A 15,617-nucleotide genomic window follows, 5' to 3' on the forward strand; every position below is an offset into this window, starting at 1 on the left:
TTTAACTCCTTTTTAATTTAGTCATTTTAATTAAAATAATTATTTAAATTATTTATTATTAAAATTTTAATAATCTATTAACAAATTATTGACGAATTAATTGAATGACACGTAGCACTTTCATTTTAATTTTAACTCAAGTTTAGGGATCTCTTAAAACAAACTCTTTTTTATCTGTAACTCAGAAATGGAAAAACCGGAACCCACGGGCATGGATGCAACCTTTGACCATGGGGATACAAAATCTGAATGGCCGAATTCTGCTTCTCGTGTTGATGATCCATGGTTGGCAACTTTTTGTGAAGCTGTGGAAAAGGAAAATTCAAACCACTTGCTTACCGAGGGGCTTGCTAACAGCACAGGTCTCTAGTGCATTACTTTTGTTTTCACTTTCTAAATCTTCAATCTGTTTCCTGCATATGGTGAGCGAAATGACTTGTAAATTTGGACAATGAATGGAAGAAGAACTACATTCAAAAGTTGAGAGGTTTTGGGTTCATTTAGTTAAAGGAATCAGGGAATCTTCTTTTAGTTTCTGGAGTTGGAAAAATGTAAATATATGAGAGGATTAAACTAGAATGCTGGTTGGAAAGACATATTGTTTTTGTAAGGCCGTCTTCTGATTTGATCCTGATATTATCTTTTCATGCATTCTAATGGCAGAAACCGACCTATGCTGGTAAAATATGCAGCAATAGCTCGTGGCGATGCTGAAGCTTACATAAACTTTGCAAGATCTGGGTACAAAGAGAAGATCGAGTCCATTTAATAATAGTATAATATTCACGAGTATTTAGAAAAAGATTATATGTGAAATTTAAATTTTAAAATAATTAAAATGAAAAATTAATATATTTTAAAAATATGACATTCTATTATCATTTTATTTATTCCACGTGTGTGATGCGAAATCATGATGGGTTCAACCTATATGCCTCTAATACCACGATTGAAAGAGAGTAGGGAGAAAAGAAACAAAAAAAAGAAAGAAGATGGGGTATTGCCTCATAGATCCTCTGAAAAGTTGAAATCCTCGTGTCAAACCATTGATTAAATTTCAGATATTCTTCTTCTTTGAATCAAACATCGAATCGGGAAGGATTCTATTTACCTACAAATCATAAAGCTATCTAACCCAATCTAAGATTTTTGCATCATATATCAACCTTTCTCTTTCACCTACTATATGAAAATGATTTTCATCTAGAAATTGCCTTTACAATGTCTACTACTGATTTGGAATCATCTCTCTCATCTATAACTAAAATTATTATACCTATATTAATGTGAACAAGAATCTGAAAATGTATAATTAACTTTTCTTATAGATGCTTTAAAGTTTCCCATTCATTATAATTTTCCTAAAGATTTATCTTAGATAGCTTATTCCTTTTTTCCCTTTTCCTAAATTAATTTATTTAACTTCATTTGCCTTTAGAAATATTGAAGAATGAATCAACACAATAAGTTGAAGTTTTATATGTTTTATCCTAGAAGAAACATGGCACCATATGGTCATTTGAATCTGAGAGCAATGTAGTGGGGAGGTTTGAAACCACAAGTTGTGATAAAGAGCAGAGGTCAAGTGATGTAGCTGCTTCATCCTTTTATGCAGAATCTCATTAATTGTGATGATTTGAATGAAATAGAATTGTAATAAGTAATTTAATTATTTAGTTAAGTAGAATGAAATAGAACTATAATAGTATTCTTGTGTTTGGTTTAATCAAATAGATGTTGTAATAGTATAAGAAAAAAGATTAAATGACCAAAGTACTCTTAGAAGAATTTTTTAGATAGATGATTATTGTTATTGTTATTAAATTTTAATATGGGTATTATTAAATATAATTTAATAAAAATAATAACATATAATTTAATAACATTTTTAATATAATTATTATTAAAATATGAATTAATAAAATATATAAGATTAGAAAAATAATATATAGCTTACTTTATTATTTTTAAACTGTAATGCATATTTAATGTGTTAGAATATCATTAGTAAAACAAATAATTTAATTATCTTCCAAACTAAAAAGCAAAACATTAGAAGTAATAAATAGCTTGAAAATTATATTTTACATCTAAACATAATGTTCATACATTAACAAAAAGTTATATGATGTCATTAGCTTATAAGCCATAATCTATATGTTAAATTTTACAGCATAAAAAAGTTACAATAATCTATGGCATTCTATTATGTCATTATACCACCCAAGTATTACATATACAAAAAGATACGAAAACATCACCAACACAACCATGATTTTTAATGGGTAGAAATAAATCTTCTCACCCATTCCAATCGCACAGAAGAAGGTAGACTTAAGAAAATGAGTATTTGCGTTGGATAGTCTGGAATTTTGCTCAATGCAAGAAAGTACTCATCCTCAATTAATCCTTCTACTTCACATTAGGGGTGAGAAAAATACGATTCTGATCGAAAAACTCGATAAAAAATTCAAATTTTGAATTAAATAGTTCGAGTTATTTGAGTTAATCAAGTTATTCGGATCAACTCAAATAAAAAAATTAAGTTTTTTGGTTTAACTCACATATGAATTACACAATTTGAGTTATCCGAGAATCCAAATAAGAAAAGGCAAAACTACGTCGTTTTCATAAATGTTTACCTTCTCTAAAGTTAAAAGTCAAAACTATTAAGTTAAAAGGTAAAATTACGTTATTTTGATAAATATTTACTCATTAAGTTAAAAAGTAAAACACTTATATTGTTTATGTAGTTAAATAATATTGTACTTCGTCTACTAGTTAAATAATCGGTCAATGTAAACGTAACATTGAGTATAAATAATATGATTCGTTAACTCAACTCGACTTAACTTGAAATTTTTTCACTCGATTCGATTCGATTCGATTCAAAAAAATTTAAATTGAGTTCGGTTGCTAAAATATGATTCATCAAATCGACTAACTCGAATTTTTTTGACTCAATTCGACTCGGCTCGATCGAATACTCACCCCTACTTCACATAAGGCCAAATATATTTTTTGGGCATTTTCTTGAATGAACATTTCTGACTTCTCTTGAATTAGCACTTCGGAAACAATGCTCCTACTTAATTCAAGGCCAATAGTTCGTATGTTTTCCCCTAATAACATGACAGCATCAATAAGTGAAGTAGAATAAATTTGTTCATTTACATCAGAAGTCCTTTTTTTTTCTTCTTTGAAAATGTGGAATCATCTTGGTTTGGATTCAACGGGTGTGATTATGTAGCCGAGACATCCATCTCATCCAAGGAAACATCAGTTTCGTATTAATGGTCATTGCTTCCTTCTTTAGTATTATTTGTAGTAGCTACATCCTCAACATCTGTTTCTTCAACAATATCAACAGCTATTTAAGAAATCTTTCCTAGTGGCTTAATGTTTTGCGTATATGGAAGTAAGTTGGTCATAATACATATTCATGTTAACATAAACATTGTAACACCCCTAACCCGTATCCGCTGCCAGAATAGGGTTTCGGAGTATTACTACCATTTGCAGATCACTTAAAAAAATTAAAATACTTACCGATTCAATGCATCATATAAAATAAATATATTACCATTCAATCAACAGTTTGGCACTTGTATAAGCATCAAACAACAACATTGTTAGTATACTTGCACATATCTCATATAAATTCAACATTGATATATCTATTTTCTCGACATGTCGCACTTGAGTTTAATAATAGTCTCAATTACATAATTTCCTTGTATCAACATATCAAAGATAATCATATATGTACATGTCATGAAACATATCATGCTCTTACCGTTTCTTCACAAGCATATATCCTTCATTTCATTATATCAATATTTTATGCTTCATCATTTCCATATATTTTATGTATATTTATTCGGTAATAGCTTATATCAAACTTAACATAAATTATATTCCATGTACTTATACTTATTTCGTTTATCCATTTTCATAATTATTTCATACAACGCTTTTGTACATATATTTCCATATGACCAGTTCTTGTAAACATTTCACACAACCATTTCATATAACCATTCGTCATCTGATACATTTTACCTGAATATCAATTGTTCAACAGATGTTATAGCGTCTCCCATCCACGGTCTTATTTATCTTTGACGTGATGCCATAGTGTCTTTCAACTATGGTCTTACTCATTTTCTGTCATGTTGCCATGGTATCTTTCAACCATGGTCTTACTCATTTTCTGTCATGTTGCCATGGTATCTTTCAACCATGGTCTTACTCATTTTCTGTCATGTTGCCATGGTATCTTTCAACCATGGTCTTATTCTTTTCATGTCACGTTGCCATGGTATCTTTCAACCATGGTCTTACACATCTCATATCGGTTGCCATGGTATCTTTCAACCATGGTCTTACACATTTCATATCAGGTTGCCATGATATCTTTCAACCATGGTCTTACACATAGGTTGCCATGGTATCTTTCAACCATGGTCTTACACACAGGTTGCCATGGTATCTTTCAACCATGGTCTTACACATTTCATATCAAAGAGCACACTCCGGCGAACCTCATCCTTACAATGGGATTACCAGTCCAGGCTAAATCCCCTGTAATATAAACTCATAGAGTATTGTCAGGATTACCAGTCCAGGCTAGATCCCCTACAACGACAATTACTCTAATGAGCTTGGATCTGAATTACCAGTCCAGGCTAAATTCATACCCTAATTCGGATTACCCGTCCGGGCTAAATCTGTTTTACACATATTCTTCGGGAGGGCTATATCAGGATAGGATCACCCGTCCGGGCTAGATCCTTTTTACCGTCAATTCCTTTTCAGAGATCCATCGAATTTTCCTTTCATTCAACCAGGATTTCTTCTCCTTTTATCAAATTTATCAATGTTTCATAAATTTTCATACAATGAACATTCAAATCATATTCACATATATAACATACAATCTCAAGCATTTAAGAATATAATTCAAGTTACACGAACTTACCTCATTGCTTGTTTGTGTTTATAATTTCATTAGTCTGATATCTTTTCTTTTCCACGATCAAGTCTCATATTTGAGTCGTCCGGATCTTTATAAATAAATTTGATCATCATTTTCATTCATTTTATATTCTAATGCATTTAATTAATGCTCTAGGCAAAATTACCATTTTGCCCCTAAACTTTTAATTAATGATGATTTCATCCTTAGGGTTAGGAAAATAAAATTCTTGCAATTTAATCCTTATTTCCAGCTATTATTCTCATATATATTGATAACAATCCATGAATTCTATAAAATATCAGAATTTTTCATAATTTCAACACTTTTTAATTTAATCCCTAAAACATGTTTTCCCCCGATCTTGAACTAAATTAATAATTTCATTCAATTTTGTAATTTAAATAATAAAATAATCTATTTCATGCAATTTGGTCATTTCTGACATGTTTACAAAATTGCCCATAAAGTTTTACTTTTATTTAATTTAGTCCTTGAGCCTAAAATATGCAAATTAGCCATGCTAGATGAATATTCATACATATTTTTCCTCCTCCTCCTCCTCTCCATTCCACATCCTTAATGTAGATAACACACTTGTAAGTAACATTATCCATAATTTTTATTATTTACTTTTATGAATATTCAAGCTGTCTATCTGCATCATAGTCACTAAATTATTTATATCTGGAACTATAGAACTCAAAATTAATATCAGATAATTTTCCATTAATATAGACTCATATATATTATTACCGTAAAAATTTCAGAATTTTTGGTTTAGCCAATAAGTACATTTTATTCTTTAAAGTTACCTGCTACTCACTGTCATCGATAGTTCGACCCTCTTCACCAAAAATTAATTATCTCCTCATACAGGATTCAAATTGTTTGTTTCTATTAAAAATAAACTCATTCAGGATTTTATAAATATAAATTTAAGCCCTAATTATTTTTATTAAATTTTTATGATTTTTCAAAGTCGAATAGGGAACCCAATTCATTCGACCTTGTCTCACAAAATTCATTATATCTAAAAATTTACAAATCCATTGCTTACAATATATCTCTATGAGAAACTATACTCAATAAGCTTTAATTCCATATTTTTTTCATCTTCTAATTAGATTTCTACAATTTATGGTGATTTTTCAAACTTAGTCTACTGCTGTTGTCCAAACTGTTTTTGTGCAAGCTATTAATTACCATGTTATAACACCCTTATTTTCTTTTTCTACACCATTTCTCATCACTTTCTCTTATTTTCTCTTCACTAACATATCAAAAACATAGGACCTTATGTAAGAAAACTCTACTATAACATTATTTCCATGTTTTGTCAATAATAATGACTTAAAACATATTGAAATCTTGATATACTTACCTTGTTCTATTGATACTAATCTTTAACTTGATTTTCTCTCTCCTCCAGCTTCTATTTCTTGAATCCAACTTGATATTCTAACTCCCCATGCTCTCCTTAACATTTTTGTCTCTTGGTAGCTATGGAAATTCATTTGATTTTTGGGTGAAAATGGTGAATTTTTGGTAAAAGGACCAAATTGTAAAGAAAGCAAAACTTTCTTTCTTCCTCTCTTTCTCTCACGTTAGTGCATGGGAAAATATGGATGAGAATTTCTCATCTTTCTTTCTTTATATACTAATAAAATGATAATAAAATATCTTATTAAAGTATTAATAAAATAATATTTATCTAATTAAATAATTATAAAATATCAAAATATCTCTAGCATCATTTTTACTTTCTAGATTTCTCTCTCTTCCAATTGACCATTTTGCCCTTCATTATCTTTTAAAATTCCATCCTTGAGTCATCATTTAATTTGGTAAAATTGCAATTTAGTCCCTCATAGTTCTTCATCTATTCAATTTGGTCCTAATTCATCCATTTTCCTTAGTTTCTAGATCATTCTACTATTAAATTATTTACACTATTGGTCCTTCAACTTTTTCATATTTACACTTTAACCCCTCAAATTATGAATATTTACTCTTGTGCAACAAAACTTTTCTCACTTTTACAATTTAGTCCTTTCTTGAATTAATATATCATAATATACTTCTCAATATTGACATAACTCAAAATTTCCCTTTTTGTCACTTTATTTCCTTATTTTACTATATCAAGGATAATATCTTACTGTAAAAATTTTCAGGGTATTACAAACATACCAAATACATACCAAATACATATCAAATTCATATCCAAACACCACCAAGAATTAAGATCCTACCAAAAAATTTCATATCCAAACATACCCTTTTTGTTCCTAGTCCTCTATTTAAATGGCTTTCAATGACTATCAATATATCAATGATTATGATACATAACATTTCTAATTGCATATAAATAGAGCATATCATATCCAAACATTAAGTTATATATACACACATTAGTCATAACATCAACCATCACCTATACCACAATCAAAACATAACCACTTTGCCACAATTTCATACCACTTTACTTAACTAACATTCTATCACATCTCATCAAACTTACCTATATCAAAACTTACCATTTCCAATTAGGCCTCAACTATTCATACCATATTTACATATTATGTAACACCCTTTACCCAACCCGATCGCCAAAACTAGGTATCAGATGCCACAATAATTTGAATACTTTAACACATTATAAATTTTGATTTGAATACATACTTATACAAATTAAGCCATCAAATTACTTTTTAACATCTATACGCTCATCATATTTGTTTCAATTTCATACAACCTGACACCATTAATGATCTAACTGTTATTTAGAAGTTTACATTATGCCTTAATACAAGTTCAATCAACTCTAACCCTGAGCCGTGGCCTCTGCAGGTGCCCCTCTATATACATGAACAACTATCACGCTCACATAACTTTGGCAGAGTCTGGCTTGGTCCCTCTTAATTTTTTCGAGTCTTTATCTAACTTACATTCAAGTAACAAATTTATAAGTTTGGGAGAACTTAGTGAGATATGTACATGAAATGCGTGTAAGACTGCATAATCTTAAGAAATTAAGATTTCAGGCTTAGAATTAACTCCATGAATTTCATATGAGAGTTCACGAACTTAGTTGACAAGGCCCATGCCTTATGCACTTTGAGCTGTTTACCAGTGGACTTAGACTATGGTTTGGTCTTGACCATGTTCCCTCAAGCGTTTCACCCCTTTCCCATCTCTCATTATTCCACATCCCAAATACTTGTATTCACTACTTCTGGCTGGCGGCATTTGGCGTTTACCCAACTAATTATCGTAACTGCGGTATTTACCAAAATTCAATACCCTCACTTCTTTGGAGAACTAATGCCCACAATGTAGCACCATAGTACCCACTCTTTCAACCCATTCATTTGAGATGCTCCATTAGACATGTGGTACCCGAACACTATAGTGTCTTCTCTGTAAGGCCTAGAACTTCATAAATCATGGTTTGCACCCAGCAACACCAGATTGCATCTAACAGAAACTCTTTTTTTCCAACCATTTGCCCAATCCTAACTTCATCTAACCCGTCACTACTTCTCCTTCCAAACTCCAAGTTTCATGAACACATAAGCACAGTCACTCAACTTATACAGTCACTCAACTTATTATTTCACATACACTACGTTGATTAATTAATCATTAATCAACAGCCATAAAACAAACAACAAACAACTAGCAAAAGATCAAACAATTTTTATATAAACACAACCTACTCTTCCATCCATCATACACATCATAAAATTCAAGCTAACTTAATATATATCCATTATTATTCATGCAAGCAACATAACATCATTCTAACACCCCAAAAACAGGTACAAAGACTCACCTAAATCCCTTATCTTCATCAGCTTAACTTGTCTAATGTCAGAGCCTCATTCATCCTGGTAGATAAACATGACAACCCGTTTGGTTAAACTAAAAGTGGTAAGTCCTTATAAACCCAAAATCTTAGATTATATAAAATCTTTGAAATTCTTTACTCTACTTTTTTCTTTAATCCACGAGGATAGAGGGGTAAGAAAGCTTACAATTTCCCAAATTTCTCTACTCTCAGACTTTAATTCACACGACAGTTGCAACATACAGAGCTTCCTTCAGCTACATCCTCTTCTTCTTCGGAGTAATCAAAGAGGAAAATTGGTAAAGAGAATTGAGAAGAATTCTGTCTCCATACACCTATATATATATACTCCATTGGCATGGTCTTCACTACTTAATACAACTGTGTATCCTTAGTCATTTTGTCTTCAACTATGGAACCTGTCGGTTCTATTCTAGCTAAACTAAAATTGAAATCCAACTATTTACTCGTAAGCCACAAATTTTCCCAAAATTCTAGGTAAAATTCGTCAACTTTCATGAGTTTAATTTAGTCCCAAAGTTCTTCTAAAGTAAAGTTCATAAAGATATCCAGGTGTGACATATTAGCATACATATAACTACTTTATACATATAACATCTTCCAAATAAATATTCCGAACCATTAACAAAATAGCAAAAACTTCCTTAGGTACATGCCCTATATTCAACAAAAGAAATTAACCAAAAAATTTGAGATTGGGATTCTGAGATTGATGTTGAAATTGACACTTGATAATTCCATAAGTACCTAACCTGCGCACGAAAACAAAACTGTATGCTGAATATAAACTCAATGATATTTCTATAATCGAACAACTAAGCACAACATAAATAAATTATAACACCTAACAAAATGCCATATAATAACATTTCCAATAACATACCATTTCACAAATGTATCGTTACATATATAAACAATTGAACATTATAAATATATCATGCTTTTCATATGAAATTATAAATCTGATGTACAAATCATATACCATCTCAATTTGTTTTATATACCATTATATATCTTACGTTGAATTCCCTATTAACCTGACTCGAACTCAGATAGATACACTGATCCAACCAAACACACTAGTTTGGTACTTAGTGCCTCATCTGACAATTCTGAAGTATATGAGTTGCGCCCTACAGTCTTCGATATAACCGAAGTGATTTGGCACCTATTGCCTCATCAATGCTTAGTCAAAGTAACCTGTACTCTACCTATCCTATGACATGCCTGTTGGAAAAAATCTAGTTTGAAAAGGATTTTCTTGCATAACGAAAAATTTAAATTTTGAAATTCGACCCAGTTTGTGATATTTATGTCAATAAACCCTAATCAAATTCATACATGTGTTTTCAGCTTAGTAGACTTTTTTTGTTCTTGACTTTGAACCAATCGATTTTCTTTGCTATTCTTATACAACGAATTGCTTCGACTGTGGATTCAAACCAATTAAATTGAAACACAAAACTAGAAAAAGTTTTCTCTCTTTTATTTTGGGTGAAAACGAAAATTCTCTATTATTTAATAGAAGCTGATAAAATTGTTATTTTAGAAAATATATTTAATAGTTGAGAATAAATTCTCTCTATTTTTCGATAGAGTAACAATCTCTCAGAGTTATGTATTATGCCCTATCGATGCCATCTATTCATAAAAAGAGAAGGTAGAACCCTTGTTAAATTGTAATTGTTTATTTCAAATAGAAAAATAACTTCCTACTTAGAGTAGGAGAGGGGTGGATGACACACCTTAGTATTGTTACTAAGGTTGTCGCCCTCTTCATATTATATAGGGTTTATGGCCTCTCTCACATCCCAAACCCGGCCTGAACGTTATGGCTGAATCTGGCGATGTCACATGATAGGGCTTTTGAAAACGTAACGATGCAAAAAAAAAAGAACTCTTTCTCCTGTTACACAACTTTTCATTATCTTATGTCAATTCCTAAATCGTTTCATTCATTTCCAAATTGTTAACCATATTCCAAAATGACATACTTTGCGGAAGCTTTAGAGCCATTTCCGTATATGTGGGAGTTTAGTAAAACGTTTGATCCTTTTGAAAACCCGAGTTTTCCTACCACTAACACTGAAAACCGTAAAAACATTACAAAATCCCAAATTAAGCAAAAATCCATAATGGCCTTAATTACATCAAATTTTCCCCAAATAAAAATTAAATTATAAGTAAATAGAAAACAGTCCAAGTGAAAAGAAAACCATGTGGCTACCGCTGAGTCCTCTGCTGCTCTGATCCGTCTAATATTGGGGATTACCTGAACAGATAAAACAGAAAAAGGGATGAGATTTTGCAAACTCAGTGTATAATCCCCATAGATAAACATGCATACCAGTATACATCAGATTATAGTCTAGGGCTGGAGCCCATCACAGAATCAATTTGGGCCTTAGCCCAATCAGACACGGAATGCAGATCAGAATATCAGAATCCTACCTAGAGCCTCTACACACCATCTCTGTCCAGCCCTACACACCATGTGGGGATATAATTAACCCACCCAACCCTACATACGATACTGTACCAAAATGCGACACATAAACTGAATAATGTAGCTGAGCTGCTAGATAACAGGCTTTAAGCCTTTCGACACTTCCTCCGAAATATCATTAACCCAATCCCCGATGCAATACAACATACCAATATGACATACTATAATGCAACTTAACAGATCATACAATCGGTCAGATACACATGCTAAGAGTAACATTCTTAATACATACATCTTATAGTCAGATAACAGAATTAGGGGTCTAAGTAATGCTTATCGAACCTACGGTAGGTCACAGTCAACTTGGACTTGTGTAACCTTACGGATTATTTTAGAAAAGTGGGCTCACAGGCCCATGTGGCCTGCCTGTGTAGGCCAGCACATCCGTGTGGCCCACACGGCCCAAATTGGCCTTGGTCATGTGGATCACCCGGCCTGGCCCATAATTCCACATACTAGTGTGGCCCACACGACCCAAATGATTGGGCTCGTATCTCGTATATGGCTTCTTCGGCTATCACACGGCCACATCGTACGCCCGTGTCATGTGCGTACGACCTAGTTCATCGACCACACGCTCGTGTTCCATCACACAACTACTACACGGGTGACCACACGCCCGTGTGGCGTCGACAGGATAGTTTTTAGCTTTTCGCCAAATCTCGTTTTCTGCATTTCCGGGTATACACATGGTATAGGTTTGTAGCTAAGACACCCCCGAGCATTCCAGTACCTATCATTGATTAGTATTCCATAGCATTAATAATATCCTAATCGTGCTTACCAACACGATGAGAAGATCGAACAATGAGTTGCAAAAACTTAACCACAAAAAGAAAACAATTGTACGAGGGATTAGAGATAAAAATTGGTAGCAAGAGGAGGGATTGAGAAGAGGGAAAAACAGCAGTAAAACTAGAGAAATCAAGGGTGAAAGGCCGAATTTTGAGAAAAGAAATCAGTCCTGACTGAAACTGATAACCCCCAATCTTTTTCTCCTTAATTCCCTCTACTAACTACCCACTTCTCAGATCCCTAATCCCACTCAAACTCTTCCCCGCAACTGCACAAAAATAAAGCCGAAGCAGGGAATCGAACACAAGACCTCCAACAATCCAACACTTTACTTAACCACCAGACCAGCAGGCCTATTCTTATATGCTTTAACAAATTATAGAATATAAGCCTATTGAACCTAGTTAAGGCTTTATTCATAAAAAATACCAAAATTTGCCCAAGCTAGAGCTTGAACTTGGGACCTCCCAAACACACCCAGAACACTTAACCACTGAAGCAGATACAGATATTTGTGTGTCACATTTTAACAGAATCAAATCTAAAAATTTTGGGGTGTTACAACTCTACCCCCTAAAAGAAAATTTTGTCCTTAAATTTTACCTATATATAAAAGGTAAGGATACTACTGATGCATCGAGTCCTCCGGCTCCCAAGTGGCTTCCTCAGTGCTATGATTCCACCACAGCACTTTCACTAAGGGGATAGACTTTCTTTGCAGAACTTTAATGTCACGATCCAGAATCTGGACCGGCTCCTCCTCAAACGTCAGATCTGGTCTAACCTCAATGTCCTTTACTGAAACAATATGCGTGGGATCAGAGCAGAAGCGTCTCAACATTAAAACATGAAAAACATCATGAATGCAATCCAACTCTGAAGGTAGTTCCAACCGATATGCAACTGGTCCCAGTCGCTTCAGTATACGGTACGGCCCAATAAACCTAAGGCTCAACTTGCCCTTGTGACCGAACCTCAAAACGTTCTTCCATGGCGAGACCTTCAGAAACACAAAGTTCTTGAGATCGGCATAAGACTTTTCTCTGTTAGAAGCTACTTTCAGACAATCCCTAATTAGTTGATCCTTCTTATCAGTCTCAGAGACTAACTTTGGACCTAAAACCCGTCGTTCACCCAACTTAGTCCAACATAAGGGAGTGCGACACTTAAGACCATATCGTGCCTTGTAATGTGCCATCTAGATGCTAGACTGGAAGCTGTTATTATAGGCAAACTCGGCTAATGGCATATAGTCCTCCCAAGTACCTCGAAAGTCAATCACACAGCTCCTCAACATATCCTCCAGTATCTGAATCACCCTCTCCGACTGACCATCTGTCTAAGGATGGAAAGCAGTATTGAGGTCTAATATTGAACCCAGAGCCTCATGCAGTTTCTTCTAGAACCGAGACGTGAAACGAGGATCCCTATCAGAGATGATCGAGACAGGTACCCTATGGAGTCTCACTATTTCAGAAATGTAGAGTTTAGCCAACTTTTATAGAGAAAAGTTTATCCTAATTGGGATGAAGTGAGTAGATTTGGTCAATCGATCCATGATGACCCAGACATAATCCTTCTTAGTGGGTGTTAGAGGCAACCCACTAACGAAGTTCATCGTTACTTGCTTCTATTTCCATAACAGCATCTTTACTGGCTGCAGCAAACCTAAAGGTAACCATGCTCAGCCTTAACCTGTTGACAAGTCAAACAACGAGCAATGAAGTTAGTAACTACAAGCTTCAACCCTGGCCACCAGTACAACTCTCGCAGATCTCGGTACATTTTATTCCCGCCGAGATGCATAGCATAAGGGCTACTATGCGCCTCCCTCAGAATCGACAGTCTCAAATCCTCATCATTCAGTATACAAATTGGATCACGAAAACACAAGACCCCATTCTTATTAATCCTAAAATTCGTAGTAACACCACTTTCAACCTGACGGAAACGTAACTTAAGTGACTTATCCCCAAACTGTTTATCTCTGATCTGATCAATCCATGTCATTTTCACTTGAAGTTCTGCCAATAGACTCTCATCGTCGAATAAACTAAGTCGAGCGAGCATCGCTCTCAGATCGGTCATAGCCCTACGGCTTAACACAACGGCCACCACGTTGGCCTTACCAGGATGATACTCGATGGTGTAGTCATAATCCTTAAACAGCTCAACCCATCTACGCTGCTTAAGATTCAACTCCTTTTGGGTGAAGAGATATTTGAGGCTCTTATGATCAGTGTAGATAGTACATTCTCACCGTATAAAAAGTGCCTCCAAATTTTCAAAGCGAAGACTACTGCTGCCAACTCCAAATCGTGCGTCAAATAATTAGCCTCATGCTTCTTGAGCTGACGAGACGCATAAGCAACCACCTTATTGTCCTACATCAGAACGTAACCCAGACCCACATGCGACGCATCACTGTATACCACGAAGTCTTTGCCAGGCTCAGGCTGTATCAGAATAGGAGCATGTGTTAGAACAGCTTTGAGCTTATTAAAGTTCTCCTTCTATACACCAGTCTAAACGAAAGGAACTCCCTTACGCAGAAGCTTAGTCATCGGAGCTGCAATCAAGGAGAACCCTTCTACGAAGCATCGATAATACCCTGCCAGACTCAGAAAGCTACGGATTTCAGACACATTCTTCTACTGTTTCCAATCCAATACAGCTTTAATCTTACGAGGATCAACATGAATCCCCTCAGCAGAAACCACATGACCCAAAAATGCTACTTCTCAGAGCCAGAACTCACACTTACTGAACTTCACATACAACTATTTCTCCTAAAGAGTCTATAGTACCATTCTAAGATGTTCATCATGCTCGTCTTTAGACGTAGAATACACCAAGATATCATCGATGAGCACCACTACAAACTGATCCAGGTAGGGCTGAAATACTCAGTTCATCAAGTCCATAAATGCCACCGGTGCATTAGTCAAACCAAAAGGCATAACTAGGAACTCGTATTGTCCATATCGAGTCTTAAATGTTGTCTTATATACATCAACCTCCTAAAACATAGAAGTCTCTCTGAACAGGTCAAATAAATCATCTATTCTCGAAAGTTGGTACTTATTCTTGATCGTTAACTTGTTCAACTAACGGCAGTCGATACACATCCTCATTGTCCCATCTTTCTTTTTCACAAATAGAATAGGTGCTCCCCACGGAGACACACTGGATGAATGAACCCACGGTCTAACAATTCTTAAATCTAAGCCTTAAGCTTTGTAAGCTCCTTCGGTGCCATTCGGTAAGGGGCAATAGGCACCGGAGCTGTACCAGGAATCAACTCAATCTTAAAATTTACCTCACAACTCGGAGGCAACCCTGATAGTTCCTCAGGAAATACATCTGGAAAGTCCCTCACGGTTCTGTGTTCTTAACCGAAGAGTCCCCAGAATCAGAAACACTGATGTAGGCCAAGAATGCCTAAAATTCTTTTTGAACCAAGT

General features: G+C 34.3%; 1 protein-coding gene and 1 long non-coding RNA gene across 2 annotated transcripts; one reads left to right on the top strand and one right to left on the bottom strand.

Annotated features, from left to right (window-relative positions):
- The first annotated feature begins 139 nt into the window (after positions 1–139).
- LOC128296275 (uncharacterized) lies at positions 140–890 on the top strand. Its single transcript, XR_008286829.1, has 2 exons — positions 140–362; positions 664–890. It is a non-coding gene; the product is annotated as an uncharacterized LOC128296275 (long non-coding RNA).
- Positions 891–12,778: 11,888 nt separating this feature from the next.
- LOC108468328 (uncharacterized) lies at positions 12,779–13,351 on the bottom strand. Its single transcript, XM_017769218.1, has one exon. It carries the CDS (start codon positions 13,349–13,351, stop codon positions 12,779–12,781), a length of 573 nt encoding a protein of 190 aa, XP_017624707.1.
- Positions 13,352–15,617: the final 2,266 nt, after the last annotated feature.

The sequence above is a fragment of the Gossypium arboreum genome, chromosome 8 (assembly GCF_025698485.1).
Source record: "Gossypium arboreum isolate Shixiya-1 chromosome 8, ASM2569848v2, whole genome shotgun sequence".
NCBI classification, from domain to species: domain Eukaryota; kingdom Viridiplantae; phylum Streptophyta; class Magnoliopsida; order Malvales; family Malvaceae; genus Gossypium; species Gossypium arboreum.

Bases quoted from the DNA above. Each gene is read 5' to 3' on its own strand.
- LOC108468328 (XM_017769218.1), bottom strand. From the start codon at position 13,351: ATGGCACATTACAAGGCACGATATGGTCTTAAGTGTCGCACTCCCTTA.